Source organism: Caenorhabditis briggsae (assembly GCF_000004555.2).
Source record: "Caenorhabditis briggsae complete genome, chrII, whole genome shotgun sequence".
In the NCBI taxonomy this organism is placed as follows: domain Eukaryota; kingdom Metazoa; phylum Nematoda; class Chromadorea; order Rhabditida; family Rhabditidae; genus Caenorhabditis; species Caenorhabditis briggsae.
Genome location: NC_013486.2, coordinates 15,701,880 through 15,721,027, shown reverse-complemented (window position 1 = coordinate 15,721,027; position 19,148 = coordinate 15,701,880). Strand labels below are relative to the sequence as shown.

The window sequence follows — 19,148 nt, the reverse complement described above, 5'->3', positions numbered from 1 at the left end:
TTTTCAAACACGCCGATTCTAAATTGTATTTTCAAATTCTAAAAATTGTATTTTCAAATTCGCCGATTCTAAATTGTATTTTCAAATTCTAAAAATTGTATTTTCAAATTACACAAACTTACACTTGTCGCGGTTTTTCTGCTCAATCCAATATGATATGTGCCTGCTTGCCGACTAATGGTCGTCATAGCTTTTCGGAACACGCTAAGTGCTTCGGAACTTGAAATTGTCATTAATCCATAAGTTCCATATTTATAACATCCTGCAATTGCAGCAGAGCGATTCACCGTTAGATTATTAAAGAGGACCAGCTGAAAAATATGTTTTTTAAAGCGAAATTTCTGATTTTCTATCAATTTTCTCACCCTAACACATCCGCTGACTCCCGCTATTTTTTCTGTAAACCCTGGTATGCAACCAGAATTTTTTCCAATCCACGAAAACCTACTTGACAGGCCGGAAGTTGTTGGTTGATAGGCAGAATAATTAGAAGCACTGGTTTCACTTTTCTGGATTATGTTTTTTTTTTTGAAATTTGAAATTTAAAAAAATTACTTACCATTGGCCGTCCAGCAGTCCATAAACTAGTGAAATTCAAAGTGCAAGTGATGTCATCCGTAACATACTGTACTGTTAAAAAATTTTTTGGGTCTACTAGACTACAAACTAGAAAAAACCTTAATTGCCGCAAAATGTAGAGCAGTTGAAGACGTTGGCGGTGTTTCTATTCTTATAACATTATCCACATTTCCATAATAAGCCATCCGACAGTCCGGATAATTTTTCATATAGGCCATATAGCAATATGAATCCTTATAACATTCATACATACATTCTTTCCATGATTTTGAACTTGGAGCAATTGGATTCACTAGTTTAGGAACTCCTCGAAAACTCATCATTGCTTTTGGGCAGTTCTAGAACATTTTCAGATTTTTCGAATTGAAAAATATTTTAAAGACTCACCGTACACTTTGGCACTGGATCCAACCAATCGCTACAACCATCTACAAAATCATACTCTGGAAATATTTTTTTTTTGGATTACTGTAGTTTGAAATTCCTAATTTAAATTTTCTTACCATAGTTTATAGTGTAGGAAGTTGGAGTATCCGCTGAAAACTTATAAGATTTAATTGGAGGATTTCGATAAACGCTGGGTGCACTCAATAGCAATTCTGACGGTGATTTGGCACATTTTGTGAAATTATTTTGAACCTGAAATTTTGAAAATACCTGTAAATCTGATTTCGCAAAAAAAAAATCTTTAAAGGTGGGAGGACAGGAGATTTTTCGTAGTTTTTTTGTAGCTAGAGTATGCATTCTACCGTCACGGTGTACAACGCTTAATGTCACTCTGCGTACAGCTGTCGTCCTCGCCTTTATGTACCTTTAAAAATGGTGAAATCTAGACGAAAATCGAGCTAGAATGAAGGAAGATACGATTTGGGTCTTCTAGACTACAAGCTACAACGCGCGGGGTGATCAGGCCAATTCCCGAATAGCGCCACTTGGGCCTGTTAGACTACAAAGTACGGAATAAACATTAGCAGGTCGATTCCCGAATAGTGCCACTTGGGCCTGCTAGACTACGAACTACAAACCAAACATTAGCAGACCAATATATCGCGCTTCAAAAATTCGTCAGTTGGGCCTGCTAGACTACAAACTACAGAACAAACATTAGCAGACCCATTATGCGCGCATTAGAAATTGGGCCTACCAGACTACAAACTATAACCCAAACATTAGCAGACCAATATATCGCGTTTCAAAAATTCGTCAGTTGGGTCTGCTAGACTACAAACTACACATCAAACATTAGCAGACCCATTATGCGCGCATAAGAAATTGGGCCTACCAGACTACAAACTATAACCCAAACGTTAGCAGACCAATCATGAGTGCAAAAAATAGAAACGCGCCAGTTGGGCCTGCTAGACTACAAACTACAGAACAAACATTAGCTGACCCGTATTATATTCCTGTCATTTTTCAGCTTTAAAACAAGATTTTCAGATTCTGAAAAGTGGTAGACTGAAGTTTTCAATATTGCTGAATTCAAAAATGACACTTTCTAAACTCTTCCACTCACCTTCAATCCAATTTTATTATCCGAACCTTCGCCATTTGTTTGAACTTTAATCAAATCTCCTACAGAATACAAAAAACAAATATTAGAGCTATTTCCAAAGGACATAATACAATTAGCATCTGTGGAACATTTTTCAGCACAATCTTTAGAATTCACACCTGTCAAAATTTGTGTGGGATAACTGGTTGATGGGTCAGGTACTCCATATATCAAAACTACTGTTGGATTTGTGTGGTCGGGAAATAAAAGAAATTGCAGGATGCAGGAGAATAAATACATTTTTGGTTTTGTTGTAAAAAGAAAAGGAAAAAGGAAAAAACGGACGCCGAGTTTTACATAGTTGTCAGTGGTAACAAGATTGACATGTTAATGTAAAAATTTTAAAACCTTTTTTTTTTTTGGTTTTTTGGTAAATCTTTATTTGTAGTTTGTAGTTATGAAACATTCAAATGATCAGAAATTCCACCACATCACCGTCACTTCATTATTCCTATTTCTATAAAGCGCCAATCCCATTTTTTCGCTATGCCATTATTGAAGCTAGCGACATCCGGAAATTGTGAAATTATTTGAAACGTTCTTTGGTAGTGAATTACGATAGTATTCTCGAAAAGCAAACGTTCTTCACCTGAACACTGTGAAGGTGTGGTGTTAATCAGCTGGAAATGAAAAATTCAATTTTAGAAACTTAAATTGAAAAAAAAAGAAAATGAACCTTGATTGCCATATAATTAGGAGTAGTTGGGTCGATTTCATAGTTGTAGTTGAGATTGAATTTATCGAATTTTTCGATTTCGAAAAGAACACATTTAAAATATGTATTCGTTACAGCCAGTATGCATCTGTTATTCTGAATACATCTGTTAACGCACTGAGTCCACGTCATTGGTGGCTGATTTGAATCTCCGTATTCCATTGAGATAGTACCACGGAAACTGTACATTCTGTACGACTCGACGAGTACTACAAAATGAAACTTCTTGGAAAACTTATGAAGGCGAGGATTGAGGGTGCGGCGTCGCTACCGACTGAGCCACGCGGGTAAAGAGAAAGCGTCCGCTCCATTGCATACATAAAAGCGAGGACGACAGCTGTACGCAGAGTGACATTAAGCGTTGTACACCGTCACGGTAGAATGCATACTCTGGCACCAAAAATCCCCCGTAAAATCTCCTGTCCCCCCACCTTGAAAAAAACAATGGTAGGGTCCGCGAAGACCCGACAGAGGCTCCTTTTACAGGAATTCTTAGTTACTTGGTAAAAAAGCTGTATCCGGCACCTCTTTCTCTCTCTCTCTCAGTTTGTCCGGACATTTTGAAAAACTCGAAAACTAAATATAGATTGAAGTGACCACAAATAGAGGGGGACTGCTGAAAAACTGCTAAATGACAGCTGAAGAGGCGCAAACTGGCGAATGACTGCTAGTTGGCAGCCGAAGGAGAACTGACGGACCGTCGACGGACAGTCTCGCATTCGATTTCGCATTCAATTTTCCGTTTTTTTTGCCAAATTCTGGATCCCGGATTCGATTTTTAATAAAATGATGTGAAAAAAGTATGTATGTTGGCTCTTTAACAATTCTTTATTAGTAGTTTGTAGTTATACAGCATGCAATCAATCATAATAGAGTAGGTTCATACCAATCCACTTTTACTGTATTTCCAGTTTTCTTCAATGTCATATAAAAATTCTTGTGGTCGCTACCTTCCTCCAGGAAACTTGTGACATCCTGAAAGTTAGAATTTATGTCGTTAAGGAAATTTTGGATAATCAATTACGATAGTAGAACTGAAAAGAGCATTTTCGTCGGCTGGACAATTGAAATCAGGTGTAGTGTTGATCAGCTGAAAATAGAAATTTTGACATCCCGAAATTCGAGTACAAATCTGACATCCCGAAATTAGAGAACACAATTTTTTGGGATCATTGGGGTACCAAGAGATTTAGGGATTTCCTTAATCAATTGGTAACAATTTTTACATCCGAACTTTCGTACTCTGTGCCCAAAATTATAGGAACTCAACCTTGATTGCTAGATAGTCAGTAGAAGTCGAATCGATTTCATAACTGTCGCTGAGAGTGAGTTCAGTGAATGTTTCGATTCCGAAAAGAACACATGCAGTATAATTATCCGATGCAGCGAGGATACAGTTTTCATCACGAGCACATTTGGTAACGCATTGATTCCACGGACCGTTTGCTTGCCCATCTCCTTTTTTCATTAAAACGCTTCCGCGGAAATTGTACATTCTGGATGGGCATGTCTGAAAAGAACCTTATTTAGTGAATTTTCAGTGACTCTGAAAAATTTAGAACTGAAGAAAAAAACTGGCACCTGAAACTCTGGAAAACATCATTTTTGTGTACCTTGGAACAATTTGCGGAGTACAAAGTTAAAATTGCGAATCTTTGTTTCTCGGTATTGGACCTCAACCTTTTGGGCCCTCAAATTTATTTAGGTCCCGAATTTTTTCTTGGTTCTTTTTTCATTTTTGGGCCCTCTGATCTTTAAAAAAAGGTACGGTCCTCTAGACTCACCTTCTCACATGGAATGCCTGTTCGGTATGGTCTGTTACATTCGTCAACGTAGTTGTAGGAGACATCATATGACATCATATTTTTTGATTCCGAAGTAACTGAGATTCCGATGCCTGTGATGTCTGTAGCCAAAGAACTCGCATAACCGGTCTGGCTGGCAATAGTATCACTTGCGGATCCCAAACATTTTCCATTTGGAATATCGAGCTGAAAATAGTTGGAATGATTAAAATACGGAGACCGGGAGAGACGCAGATAGTTAGAGTGTCTCGTTGTCTGCGTCTGTAGTCTTGTAACTTTAAATGGCCATATCTCGGCTCCCAGTATGGCTAGAAAAGTGATAATAGGTGCAAATTGTTGCAAATTCGCTAGACTTAATTTTCAACTAATGATTGTTCAAAAAATATAATAATTTAAAATCTGAATAGAGAAAAAAGGGACCTACCCTAAAGGCAACCATTTCATTTTCCATTGCAGATTGTGAACCGTCATTTCTGACTTTATAAAAATCTCCAAGAAAATAAAACGAACATCTGTCACCTTTGAAATAAACCATATAACAGTTCAGAGCTTCAAAATTTTCCATGCAACTTTCGTGACACTCCTCCCAACTTATACCAGTGATAACTTTGTACGGATAGCTGTCTTTCAAATCTGGTGCTCCATTTATAGCTACCATTTTGTATGTTGCTTGTGATAGAGGTGAAAATAGAAGAAAAATGAGAAGAATCGGGAGAAACTTCATGTTGGATGAAACTCTCTGCTTTTGAAAAATAAAGAAGTGAAAAAAAAACTGAAGGTGTCAATTTACACATAAATCAGTTTTGTTAATGTGAAAAACTAAAAATTTTAGTCTCGTAGTCATGGAAATTGTTGACTTTCTGATTTTTTCTACTTTAGATTTTAGTTTGAAGCGGGAGAAAAAAGACGAAACTAGGACTATATACATGTTCAGAAAGATTCAAGTTCACATGAATCGCGGGCGAAAATGTTTAGATTTCTAAAAAATTGGGATCATGCAGATATTCAAGTTTGGGACTTCCTGAAAATAGCAATATTAATGTGGCTGTCCAAAATAGAGAATTAATTGTTGTAGAGTACTGAAAAAAAAAAATCTAGAATTACAATTTCTTGGAAATTGACAACCTGAAATATCTGAATAATCACTTAGTACATATCCAGTTGGTCTGGAAACTTTAGAGATTGTAAATAAAATATGGGACGGGTAATTAACAATATTCTAGAGAACATTTCTGATTACTTTACAAGACTCCGGTTTTAGAAAATCGTAGATGTTTGAATTGAAAACCGAAAAGTTCCTAATTTTTGTTTTTTACAAAAGTGTCCAAAGTTCGCATTTTGCACTCCATATTCGGTTTTTATTCCAAAGTATGGATCCCGGATTCACTTTTGAAAAAAAAATCAATGAAAAAATATGTATGTTTTTTAAATAAATTTTTATTCGCAGTTTGTAGTTATAAAACATGCAAATAATTATCCATACTGATCAGGTTCATTCATACCACTGCACCTTTACTGTATTTCCAGTTCTCATCATTTGCATTGCATAGTTTTTGTGGCCACTACCAGCCTCTAGAAAGCTTGTGACGTCCTGAAAATTAGAATTTATGTCGCTAAGTATATTTGGGATGCTTCATTACCATCGTATTATAGAATAGAGTAGTTTCGTCAGCAGGGCAATTAAAATCAGGTGAGGTCTTAATCAGCTGGAAAAAAAAGTTTAATTTGAATACCGGAAAAATTAAAGGAAATGAACCTTGATTGATAAATAGTCAGGAGCGATAGAATCGATGTCATAATTGTCGCTGAGAGTGAGCTCAGTGAATGTGTCGATTTTGAAATGATAGCATGTATAATACTTATTTGTTGCAGCTAGGATACAAGTGCCATCATGAAAACATTTGCTAAAGCATTGATTCCACGTAACCTCTGCTGCAATTGGTACTCCATTATCCATTGAAACCGTCCCGTGGAAATTGTACATTCTGTATGGGCATGTCTGAAAAAGTTTGTATCAAACACTCGTGAAGCTCCTAGGGGTCATCTAGAACATTTTCCAATTGACTAATAAGCTGAATTTAGAACAAGAAATACACATTTTAGAACTAACTATAAAGAAAAGAAAGAGCCTGGCAGCTGAAAAACCAGAAGCAGCGGCTTAGTAATTTCGTTATCAATTTAATTGGGTCCTCTGTTTTTTTCAGTCCTCCATTTCAATTTTGAGTCATCTAAACTAGAACAGAGTCAGAGGAATTTCATTGGAGAAATGTATCGAGACCAGTCTGTTACTCACTTTACAAGGAATGTCTAGTCGATATGGTCTGTTACATTCGTTATCGTAGTTATAGCTGACGTCATAGGACTCCGGTGTAACTGATATTCCGAAACTTGTGATGCCTAAACCCGAAGAACTTGCAAATAGATAAGAACCAGTCTGGCTGGCAAGAGTACTACTTGCAGATCCCAAGCATTCTCCATTTGGAATATCGAGCTGAAAATAGTTGGAATGATTAAAATACGGAGACCGGGAGAGACGCAGATAGTTAGAGTGTCTCTTTGTCTGCGTCTCTAGTCTTGTAAATGTAGGGTTGGCTTGGGGGCGAAAAGGGGCGATCCCCGCCCCAGAGAGCGGGGCGGGGATTCGCCCCCGCCCCGGGAGGCGGCTTACTTTGCGTAATCACGCGTAACTGAATGGACCAATTGACTTGAAACTGTCAGGGTAGCCTAATTGGGTACCCTGAACCGTAAAAAATTTGAAAAAATTTGGTTACTGCTTCATTCAACGAACTGCTTTTTTCCACAGGCGGGGCGGGGGNGAATCCCCGCCCCGTTGCCAACCCTATGTAAATGGAAAGGACTTTTATACCAAGCTAAAAGGCGGAGTTTAACATAACAGTAGCAATATGGTAGAATGATGAAGATGTGATAGAAAGAATGTTTTTAAGCTCTAAATCATATTAAAAATGAGTCGCCGAGAACAATAGTGCGATCCTTAGATCCAGCCCATCTTCTATCAAAATAGAAGGTAAAAAGAGAAAAAGTCTTACCTTGAAACCAACCACCTCATCTTCCAATATATCTCCAAAACCGTCGTTACTGATTTTTTGATAATCTCCAATCGTATACAACGAACATCTGTCCCTCTTCACAGAAGCCATGTGACAGTGATCAGGAAGATTCTCGCAATTATAGAGACATTCCTCCCATGTTTTACCAAATGAAACACTGAATGGATAGCTATTTTTTATTTCTGGTGCTCCAAATACAGCCACCATTTTGTATTCATCTTGAGATTGAGATAAGAATAGAGAACAAGTAAAAAGAATCGGGAGAAACTTCATTTTGGATGAAACTCTCTGTTTTTTGAAAAATGAAGAAGTAAAATCGGAAAAACTGAAGGTTTCAATTTTCACATAAATCAATTTTGCTAATGTGAAAAACAAGGGGAACATTTTAGTCTCGTAGTCATGGGGAATTTTGACTTTTTGACTTTTTCAACTTCAGATTTTAGTGTGGAGTGAGATAAAAACATGAATGAACTAAATTATCAGGAATTTTCAGATTTTCAGAAATGTTGAAAACAGAGGAAACATTAAAAAAAATTTCTCAACAACAAAAATTAAGTTCTACTTTGGGCTTTCAGAAACATTCAAAAAGTTTGTAGGTCTGTTCAGAAATTCAAATAGAATATTTTTATTGAAGTTAATATATTAAAAAGAACCCAGAATTTTTTAAATACTTTTACCGATCATCAAACAATTTCCATTCAAACTTTGAATTAAATTTTTGCTCAGCTTGAAAAATAATGATTTGAATTTTTCCAATTTTTAAAAGATATTTTTCCCCTTCTAACTTGAATACTGTTCGAGAAATCCTTATTCAATCCTTAAAATTTTTTCCAAGCATTCAAAACCAACTGTTTTCAACTGAATGCGTCTGAAAATTGTTATTAAAAATTTTCTCCCTTTTAACTTTTTTTTTGGGATTTGAAAATGCGATTTCTAGAATTTGCGTATTTGAAAACCCCATTTTCCCATTTTTCAGATTCTGAAAATCTTGTTTTAGAGCTGAAAATGGGAGGAATGCAATTTTGGTCTGCTAATTAATCTTCTGTAGTTCGTAGTCTAGCATGCCAACGTGGCAGTGGCATGCTAGACTACAAACTACAAATGAAACATTAGCAGACCCAATTTTTACTATTTTTAAATATTTTAACGCAAAATCAAGATTTTCAAATTCTGAAAAATGATAAAATAGGGTTTTCAAACTTGCTGGATTCAAAAATTGTATTCCTTTAAAATTTTATTTTGTCTTTTAACCCAAAAATTCAGAACAAAATGCCCAAACAGCCAGACCACACCCAATGAAAATTGTTGTTCTCCCTCTCTCTCATTTGTCACTACCTCCTGCCAGTTACATGGTGAGGAGATAAAGAAGAAAGGTTTGACATTATAGAATGAGAGAGTATTAGAGATAGAGAGATTTAGAAAAAATGAGTGGGGGAACAACGGACGGGGGAGGGTACAATAGAAATGACCAATCGACCCCCCACTCTCCCTCTAATCGCGGTCCGCTGGCATACAGCGACAGCGAAAAATCGATAATTAGATTTTGTGCGTTTTTTTTGAATCTTTATATCTCTTTTTCCTGCTCATTTCCCATTAATTTTTACTTATTTCTCTCTTGAAAATTACACTAGAATCCTGTTGCTCGGTGGAGCGCGATTGCTATCATGAAATAACTTTTGTGGACACAACTCGGTTTTGTCCAATTTAAACCGATTTTTCGTCTGTTTCTTGCTGTTTTTATCTAAAAAATGAGTTCAGCAGATAAAAACAAACATTTTAAGTAAAAATTTCTAAAAAATTGTTGGAAAAGAAATGGAGAAATTGGTTTTTTAGTATTTTTATTAAATTTTGCGCTATTCTTTCTATTCTGAAACTTTTTTCAACTTGGTTATTATCTAGAAAATAGTATCAAAAGATCTAAAAATTGAAAAAAAAACTTGATTCCAGAAAATTGGAAATTTTTGAACATTTAAATTTTTTTTTTCAAATTTTTTCGAATATTTTTTTTGAAAACTAAATTTTTTGTAATTCTCTAATCTTTTATTTCAAACTGATTTTTGTACTAAAAGCAAAAATCTCTGAAAAAACCAGCTTCAGTACAAAAAAGGTACAATTTTGCAACCGCGCTCCACTTGACAAAAGCGCTCGATTTTTGAATTTTGGAGCTTAAAAGAGACAAAAATTAGATGATGGAAATAAAATAAAAAAAAGAAAAATTAGACTAGATTTTTTGGTATTAGAAAAAAGTAGATCAGAATTATATAGGTCTAAATTTTTGGTAATTTTCCACTTTTTTGGATCTTTTGGATTTTTGATTTTTATCATATTTTTCAATATTGGTCTTTTTTTACAGTTTTAGCTCCAATTCTGATAATTTCAGAGATTTTCGAACAACAAATCAAGTTTAATTTTCCCAATATTGAGTTCTGAAAATATCCCAAATTACCGTAAACACTCTAATAAAGGGCCACCCAAACCATCAACTTTGAGTTCATATATCTCATTTCCTGAGGCAGATATCAAAAAGTTGTTAACTGAAAAATTGTTTATCATAATATCAGCAACATTTCCTCAGTTGACACATTTTTGATATCTCTTACAATAACCGAGATAAATTAGGTCAAAGTTAGCAGTGTATCTTCAAATAAAAAATGTCAAATTTTCAGCACCTTTTCCCTTTTTTTTCGAATTTCAATTTTTAAAAATCTTTTTTTCTTTAAATCTGATATAATTTGTACATTTTCAGTATCTACCTCACCTCGAAATTCTAACACCGAAGACTAAAAAACCATGGCCCAAAGAAGACCGATTCCTGTCACCTCTCGAATGGACATTCAACCGTATGATCTCTCACAAAGACCCAGTTATCAAACAGATGAGCATGTAAAACGGCCCATCAATCCATTTATGCTTTGGTGTAAATCAAAAAGAGCGGATATGCTGAAAAAGAATGCCGGAATGAAGCCATCGGAAGTCAGTAAACAGTTAGGAGAAGGATGGAGGAATATGTCGGAAGCCGAGAAGAAACCATTCAGAGATGAGTCGGCGAGATTGAAGGCTGAACATGTTAAGGTTCGTTTTTTCCAGTTTTTGGGGTAAAATATAGCGGAAATCTTTGAATTTTGTACCCACGATTGTAGATTCTGTAGCCCTAAATCACTTAGTACCCCTTGAATTGATGTACCCCCGAATTTTTGTACCCTCCAAATGATGTGCTTAAAGTTTGAGCCCATTTATCTCGGTTGCTATGAGAAATATCAATAATGTGTCAACTGATAAAATGTTGCTGATGTTATGATAAACATTTTATCAGTTGACTATTTTTTGATATCTCTCACAGGAAGCGAGAAAAATGGGCTACAGTACCATTTTTCAAAAAGACATAGTATAGAAAAACGAATTTTCAATTGATTTTGGGGCATTTTTGACCATTTTGAGGATTTCAAATCATTTAAATAATCTGAAAATTAGTGAAAATTTGACAACAAACAATTCTAAATCGGCAAAAGCCGTGGGTCTGCTAGACTACAAACTACAGGAAGATAATTAGCAGACCCAAATATTAGTTTTCTTTGAAATATCTATTTTTGCTCAAAAATTAGATATTGAGATTCTGAAAAATGGATTAATAGGGGTTTTAGACCCGCTGATTACGAAAATTAGAATATTTAATTTTCTGAAATTTATCTACAAACTACAAGTTAACATTTAGCAGGCCCAAATCGCACCCCTCGTTTTTTGGGATTCAAATCATTCAATTAAAATATTTTTTAATTCTGAAAAATGGTAATTGGGAGTTTTAAAATTTGTAAAATTCAAAAATCAAAATTTCAAATACCAAAATGTTTCCAGAACCACCCAACCTACAAATACCAACCAAAACGAAAGCCAAAAAGAATAAAATCAGAGGATCTACCACCCGAAAATGCCTCCCCCCAACGTCACTCGTCATCCAGAGAGTCCAGTTTTTCGGAACCTCACGATTCTCCCTCAATTCCCCAGCAACAACCACAATCTTCAAATATCCAATCTTCAAATATTCCAACATTTCCATCACTTTACACCGGCGGTTTGAGCTCTCCTGTGGCTCCGCCCCCTTTGACAAATCCAATGATGCCTTATGGTGGACTTCCATTTAATTTTGGATATCCATCTGGACCAGGAGCACCTCAAAACATGCTTAGTGATCCCCAAAATAATGGTTTTAACAATTTGAATCTGCCAAATTTGATAAATCTGAATGGACCTGGAAATCCAGGAACTGGACCACAAGATTCGGAAGGAAACCTTCCATTTTTCTATTGATCTCTCTTTTTATCTATGTCAAGTTATTTGAATTTTGCGAATTTTTATGAGAAATTTTCAATAAACAGTATTTAACGAGTTTCGAAAAACCAAATTATCAAGAATTTTCCACTAAAAGAGTTATTTGCAAACTTTGCTATATCGCTGTGCTACTAGGCTATAAACTACAAGTTTGTGGAAATTGAAAATGCTATTTTTAGAGTTGGCGTATTTGGAAACCCCAGTTTACCATTTTTCAGATTCTGAAAATCTTGTTTTAGAGCTGAGAAATGAGAATAAACTCAATTTGGATCTGCTAATATTTATTCTGTAGCTTGTAGTCTAGCAGACCCACGCCGTTATCTCGCAAAGTAGTGAGTTTTAGGTCTGCTAGACTACAAACTACAAACCAAACATTTGCAGACCAACGGCGCTATCCTACCCTGTGGGTCTGCTAGGCTACAAACTACAGACTAAACATTAGCATACCAATATCGCTATCCTATGAAATAGTGCATTTTGGGTCTGCTAGACTACAAACTACAGAAAAACATTAGCAGACCCAAATATAAGTTTTCTTTGAAATGTCTAATTTTGCTCAAAAATGGGATATTGAAAGTCTGAGAAATGGTATTACAAGGTTTTCAGACCCGTTAATTTCAAAAATCACATATTTTATTTTCTGGAAAATTGGTTTTAGCATTTTTCGAATGATTTTATTTTGAAATTTTTTCATTCATGTACAGCTGACGGTTTTTAAACGTTCTTTCGGGTTTAACAACCTCCATAAATCATTTTTGATGTTTTCTAAGCTAACAGCTGTCTCTGGGACAGTTCTGGACTTTCCAAAACAATTGGTCCAAATAGAAAAAAATTCTATAGGAAAGTATATTGAAAAACTGTTTTAATGGTCAGGAAAGAAGAAAGACCAATTTTCGAATAAGTAATTCAAATTCCCAAAGAAACCTTCAAAATTAGAGAATCGGCAAAATTGAATACCGTGAAACTTGTAATAGAAGGGTCCCCTAACCTCTAACTTTGCGGCAATTTATCTCGGTTCCTATCAAAGATTCGAAAAAGTTGTCAACTGATACATTGTTTATCATAATATCAAAAACATTTTATCAGTTGATACATTTTTCATATCTTCTACAGGGAATGAGATATTTAGACTCAAAGTTGACAGTGTGGTGGCCCTTCTATTGCAGTTTTACGGTAGATGGATTCTGGATTTTTTGGATTGGATTTCAAAATTTGCAAGGTTCGTTACTTTAGAATTCGGTTCGAAACTCAACCAACCCTTCTTCATTACCCCAAGACCCCCCCAGAGGGTGGGTGTCTCTTTTACCACCCGAGTGACCACCCATTTCTCTGCGTCTCTCTATTTTCTCTACTCTCTCATTAGGGTGCATGCAATAAGGGGGTCCATGTGTGTTCTATTCTCGGGGTCAAATATCTACAGTCACCCCTCTACCCTATTCTTTTGTGTGTGTATGTTTCTTCTTCTTCTTCTTCTTTTTCTTTTCTTTTCCTTCTTCTTCGTGGGCCACCCAGCCTACTACCCCCTCTCTCATAAAATCAATAGAGATGGGTCCTCTCTCGCTCTTCTTCTTCTTCTTCTTCTTCTTCTTCTTCTTCTTCTTCTTCTTCTTCTTCTTCTTCTTCTTCTCCAGTTACTTGTCTTTCTTGTTGTTGCCCTTCTCTTCTTCTTCTTCTTGTCCTCCATCTGGTCCCTCTTCTTCTTCTTCTTTCACTTGTCCTTCACTTTCATCTTCTTCTTTTACTTCTTCTTGCCCCAATCTTCTTCTTTCTCTTCTTCTTCTTCTTTTGCCTCTTCTTCTTCTTTTACTTCTTCTTCTTCCTACAAACCCACAAAATCAAAAAATTCCAGATAAAAATGTACAACAACCAACCGGGCACCTCGTCCTATCAACCACAGGACCTCTCCCAAAGAACACCTTCTACAAAAAGTTCAAAGAATTCGAAAAAGGAGAAGTCAGGAGAGCACATCAAACGACCGATGAATCCTTTCATGCTCTGGTGTCTTCAGAAACGTGGCGAAATGCTGAAATCGCAGCCGGGGATGAGACCGGCGGAGGTTAGCAAACAGTTGGGAGAGGGATGGAAGAATTTGACGGAAGAAGAGAAGCAACCATTTAGAGATGAAGCTGTCAGGCAGAAGATTGATCATGCAAAGGTAGGGGATATTTGTTTTTGCAGGGGTCAGAGGGCCAAGGGGGAAACACTAACAGTACTGAGTTTCCCATGTTCCATTTTTTCCGAAAATTATGAAGTTTCTGATTTTTTGATATCCTGTGTTTTTGAATTTTGGAATTTCAATAGTTTCCAGATTTTCAAAATGTCGGAATTCCAAAAAGCTTCTTCCCGTATTTGCTCTAATAAAAGCCCATCCCATATGCCTACTTTGAGCTTGGTTGTCTCAATTCCCGTGAAAGATATGAAACAGTTATCAACTGATAAAATGTTCATTATAATATCACCAATATTTTATCAGTTGACCAATTTTCGATATCTTTCGAAGGAACTGAGATAATTGAGCTCAAAGTCTACTTATGGCTTGAGCTTCTATCAGAGCACATAATTTTTTTTCAGAAATCCGAAATTTGTGTATTAAGGAATTCCCAATAATCTTTTTAGGATTTCGGAATTTTGATAATTTCTGAATTTCTGAATTCCTAAAACTTCCTAATTATTTGCTTCGAATTCGGGAAAATTCAAAACTTCGACATTTTTCAGTTTTTTTTTTTGGAATTTCAATATTTCCTCAACTTCAAACTTTTTTGAGAAGCTGGAATTTCGATTCTTATCATAATTTAAAAAATTTTAAAAAATTTTCCTTCTGAAAATTTAAGACGCTTTAAGGATATACATTATTTCCTGTAATAGAAGCCCACCCTAACTGTCAACTTTAAGCTCAATTATCTCGGTTCCAAAGAGAGATATCAAAAATGTGTCAACTGTTAAAATATTAATGATCTTATGATAAAAATTTTGTCAGTTGACAACTTTTTGATATCTCTCAAAATTTCAAAGGTGTGACATGTGCACTTACAATTAGGTTGAGAAAGTAGGCCATTTGAAGGTGGGACAGGAGATATTTCGTAGGATTTTTGGAGCCAGGGTATGCATTCTACCGTGACGGTGTACAACGCTTAATGTCCTCGCCTTTATGTATGCAATCGGGCGGCCGCATTCTCTTTGCCCGCGTGGCTTAGTCGGTAGCGGCGCCGCACCCTCAATCCTCGCCCCAAAAGTTCAAATCCTCGAGGGGCCTTTTTTAACGGAATTTCAAGAACATTATTTTTTTCATGTCTCCCCACCTTTAAAAACTTTTTCCAGAACAATCCGGACCCAAAAAAAGCGGCTGATCATGTGAAACGACCGATGAATCCATTTATGATTTGGTGTCAAAAGAAACGTGGCGAAATGCTCAAAGAGCAACCAGGAATGAAGCCATCGGACGTCAGTAAGCAGTTGGGAGAAGGATGGAGACATATGACGGATGAGGAGAAGAAACCATTTAGAGATGAAGCAAATCGAATGAAAGAGGATCATGAGAAGGTAAGAGGCGGGTCTTCTAACCTTATTTTTGATTTCCAAAAATGTGATTTTTAGATTTTAAAACCCCAGTTTTTTATTTTTCAGAATTTTGAAATCTTTATTTTGAGTAGAAATAATTTTATGAGCAAAAAACGAGGAATTTGGGCCTCCTAAACGTTAACTTGTAGTTTGTAGTCAGTTGCTGAAAATTGAAAATGCGATTTTTGAATTCAGCAAATCTGAAAACCCACTAAAATCATTTTTCAGATTTTTGAGAAAAATAGATGCTCCAAAGAAAACTGATATTTGGGCCTGCTAATTATTTTCTGTAGTTTGTAGCCTAGCAGGCCAACTGACACATTCCTAACGCGCGCTTGATTGGTCTGCTAATGTTTGACCTGTAGTTTGTAGTCCAGCAGACCCAAAGTGCACTTTTCATGGGATAGCGGCGTGGGCAGGCTAATGTTTGGTTAGCAGTNTGCAGTATAGCAGGCTATCTTCCTGTGCTTGCGAGCGTTGGCTNGCTAAGATTACAAATACAGAATAACAATTAGCAGACCCAAGTTGCATTTTATCGCATTTTTCCGCTCTAAAATAAGGTTTTCAGAATCTTAAAAATGTTATTCTGGGGTTTTCAAATACTATGATTCTAAAAATCGCATTCTCAAATCAAAAATAAAAGTTTGAATGAAGAAAATTTGGCTTTTTTGGTACTCATTTTTAATGGATATTTGAGCACTACGATTTTTTAAGTTTTTGAAAAATTGAAAATTTGAAACTTCCAAAAAATTGGAACTCAAATTTTCAATTCTCGGAAAATTCGAAATTTTAGAAATCCTCTTAGAAAAGAACCTAGATTACTGTAAACCTGCAATAGAAGGGTCCCCTAACCTTCAACTTTGAGCCCATTTATCTCGGTAACTGTAAGAGGTATCAAAAATGAGACAACTGATAAATTGTTGATTTTAATATCATTAATATTTGATTAGTTGGAACATGTTTGATATCTTTTACAGTAACCGAGATAAATTAGGTCAAAGTTTGTAGTCTGGGGGTCCTTCTATTACAGATTTTACGGTAAATTGATCTAAATTTTTCAAAGATTTTGAAAATTTGGAAATTTCACTTTTCTGGAAGTTCCAAATTTTTTAGTTGAAAAATCTCAATAAAAAAATTCAAGTTTCAAAAAATCCAATTTTCCAGAACCACCCAGACTACAAATTTCGTCCGCAATCCAAGAAAATGAAGAGCAGCTCAAAAAAGGAATCTCCCCAACATCCGCGTGTCCAGATGTCCCAACAACATCAATTCTATCAAGGGATGGGACAACAGGGACAAATTCCACAAATGGGACAACAGGGACAACAATTTGGACTTCCTTTCAATTTTGGAGGATATTCCCAAAATACACAACAGGGATCTTCTGGGCAGGCTCAGGCTCAGAATTCAAATTCTTCTGGAACAGGAGCAAGTGAACCAGTTGGCAGTCCGGATGACTTGGAAATATTTTTCTGATCTATTTTTTATAAAATTTCTCCTTTTTTATGCAAAAATGACACTTTTTTTGACACTCTACCTCTATTACTATTTTTCTCGGGTTTTTTATGATTTTCGAATTTTTATGCACACTTTTTTTTGAATTCGCATAATAAACTATTGGAAACTTACGATATTTAAATTCCAGAAAACACTAAAAATCCGGAATTCGATTATTTTTTTTGAAAATCTACAATTATTCCGAATTTCCAATGTACAGATTTTTTTTTCGGAATTTCTAAATTTTTGAATTCTGAATTTCTGAATTTATGAATTTTAGAATTTTCTGAATTTATGAATTACTGAATTCCTGAATTTCTGAATTTTTGAATTTATGAATTTTCTGAATTTCTGAGTTTCTTAATTTCTGAATTTTCGATTAACTGATTTTGTCGGAATTTCTGAATTTCTGAATATCTGTATTCCTGAGTTTTCGGATTTCAGGATTTATGATTTTTTGAGTTTCTGAGTTTCCGAATTTCTGAATTTCCGAATTTTCGATATTCTGAATTTCTGAATTTCCGAATTTTCGATATTCCGAATTTCTGAATTTCCGAATTTTCGATATTCTGAATTTCTGAATTTTTGAATTTCTGGATTTCTGAACTTCTGAATCTCTGAATTCTTGTAAATTTGAAATTCTGAATTGCTTATTTTTTGTACTCTCGAATAACTGCCAAAAATACTTTTTTAGAATTCATTAATTAAAAAAAAAAATAAAAGAGAAAAAATTTAAACTATGGATGAGCCCAAATCGAGGAGGCGGCGCGGTCCTGGTCCAAATAGAGGCTGTTTCGGCGAGAATTCGAATTTCTATATGGTGATACGTGGCAAGTGGAGAGACCTGAATTTTTTGAAAAATTTAAAAAAATTTCGAGAAAAAAATTTTTAATTTGAAAAAAAACTTTTTTTAGACTTTCCAAGAACTACATATAACTACATCTATGTACATAACCCCGCCCTACACTCCACCCTCTTTCTTACCTTGAACACTCAGCGGATCGGGATTCAGAATTCCACGTGGGAGAGTTTTCAGATTTTTGGTAGACCTTCTGGATTTTGATGCCAAAAAATAGATGATGGTCCCGATGAGAAGGAAAAAGGTCAAAACGGCCATAACGACTACAGTAACCGCCACGTAGGCAGGTACACGTGGCAGTTTGGAAGTCAAGAACCCTTCTGAATACTCCACGTCATCTTTGAAGAGCCTTCCCGATTCTGAAATTGCCACGTCGTCAGCAGTGACCAGTTGGATAGGGATTGCTGTAGTTTTGGGCTTCTGAGTGAACGTCTCCAGAGATAGGGACAATTTTTGGGGTTTAATGTAGTCGTCGAGAAGTTTTTCGAGATTTTTATCAGAAGACGTGGCGTGATGTTGTTCGAGAAGTTTCCGACGGAATGACGTGGCGAAAACGGCTTCTTGAAGACGATGACGAAGATCTGACATTGATATATCGACGATTTCACGGAGAAGTTCGTCTAGAACAACGGCGTCGATCTGGAAATTTTTTTTTGAAAAATAAATGTTTTTTGGATTTTTTGGTCTGCTAATTTTCTATTGTAGTTTGTAGTGATTTGAAAAACAATTTTTAGAACTGGCGTATTTGAAAACCCCTGTCTACCATTTTTCAGTTTCTGAAAATGTTGTTTCAGAGCTGAAAAGAGATTTGGGTCTGCTAATGTTGTTTTGTAGTTGTANAGAAAATTTGGAAGTTTTGGGAGTGCATGTCGTCTGTTGGCTGTGTGGTTATCATTGTAAGCTAGCTAACCTGGAAACCCAAAACTAGGCCATAAATTCCCTTTTTCAGTGCGTCTGTTTTTCTACTATTCTCTACTGCGCTTTTAATATCTATTGGTCCATGAAAAGCGCCCAATCCCACATGAGCGCCAAAACCATCGAGCTAAACCACCAGCTCTTCATTACGCTAACATTTCAGGTTTGGGTCTGCCAGAGTACAAACTACAATCTTCCCCTAAATTTTTTACAGACACTTTTGCCATTTGTCATGATGTACAGCCCAGTGGGACTGCTAATTGTGCTTCCG

At 35.8% G+C, this 19,148-nt stretch overlaps 5 protein-coding genes across 5 annotated transcripts in view; 2 read left to right on the top strand and 3 right to left on the bottom strand.

The window, feature by feature from the left end:
• CBG07187 overlaps positions 1-3,038 on the bottom strand; it is a gene marked incomplete at both ends in the record, with an annotated part of 4,046 nt that extends 1,008 nt beyond the window's left edge. Inside the window, 9 exons of the mRNA XM_045243151.1 lie at positions 123-311; positions 366-509; positions 560-625; positions 678-917; positions 967-1,022; positions 1,083-1,218; positions 2,096-2,253; positions 2,724-2,754; positions 2,811-3,038. Of these exons, the coding sequence (XP_045093368.1) occupies positions 123-311; positions 366-509; positions 560-625; positions 678-917; positions 967-1,022; positions 1,083-1,218; positions 2,096-2,253; positions 2,724-2,754; positions 2,811-3,038 (1,248 nt within the window). The remainder of the gene's footprint in view (positions 1-122; positions 312-365; positions 510-559; positions 626-677; positions 918-966; positions 1,023-1,082; positions 1,219-2,095; positions 2,254-2,723; positions 2,755-2,810) is intronic.
• A 1,066-nt stretch (positions 3,039-4,104) lies between these two features.
• Positions 4,105-7,929, bottom strand: CBG07188 (the record flags this gene model as incomplete). The annotated part of the gene is made up of 5 exons (XM_002632245.1): positions 4,105-4,359; positions 4,634-4,840; positions 6,165-6,245; positions 6,948-7,145; positions 7,702-7,929. The coding sequence occupies 5 exons, from the start codon at positions 7,927-7,929 to the stop codon at positions 4,105-4,107; spliced, it is 969 nt and encodes a 322-aa protein (XP_002632291.1).
• Positions 7,930-10,512: 2,583 nt separating this feature from the next.
• Positions 10,513-12,027, top strand: CBG07189 (the record flags this gene model as incomplete). The annotated part of the gene is made up of 2 exons (XM_002632246.1): positions 10,513-10,794; positions 11,575-12,027. 2 exons carry the CDS (start codon positions 10,513-10,515, stop codon positions 12,025-12,027), a joined length of 735 nt encoding a protein of 244 aa, XP_002632292.1.
• Positions 12,028-13,903: 1,876 nt separating this feature from the next.
• CBG07191 lies at positions 13,904-17,082 on the top strand (the record flags this gene model as incomplete). The annotated part of the gene is made up of 3 exons (XM_045243150.1): positions 13,904-14,203; positions 15,367-15,588; positions 16,771-17,082. The coding sequence occupies 3 exons, from the start codon at positions 13,904-13,906 to the stop codon at positions 17,080-17,082; spliced, it is 834 nt and encodes a 277-aa protein (XP_045093367.1).
• Positions 17,083-18,064: 982 nt separating this feature from the next.
• CBG07192 overlaps positions 18,065-19,148 on the bottom strand; it is a gene marked incomplete at both ends in the record, with an annotated part of 1,317 nt that continues 233 nt past the window's right edge. Inside the window, one exon of the mRNA XM_045243149.1 lies at positions 18,065-18,601. Coding sequence (XP_045093366.1) covers positions 18,065-18,601 — 537 coding nt within the window. The remainder of the gene's footprint in view (positions 18,602-19,148) is intronic.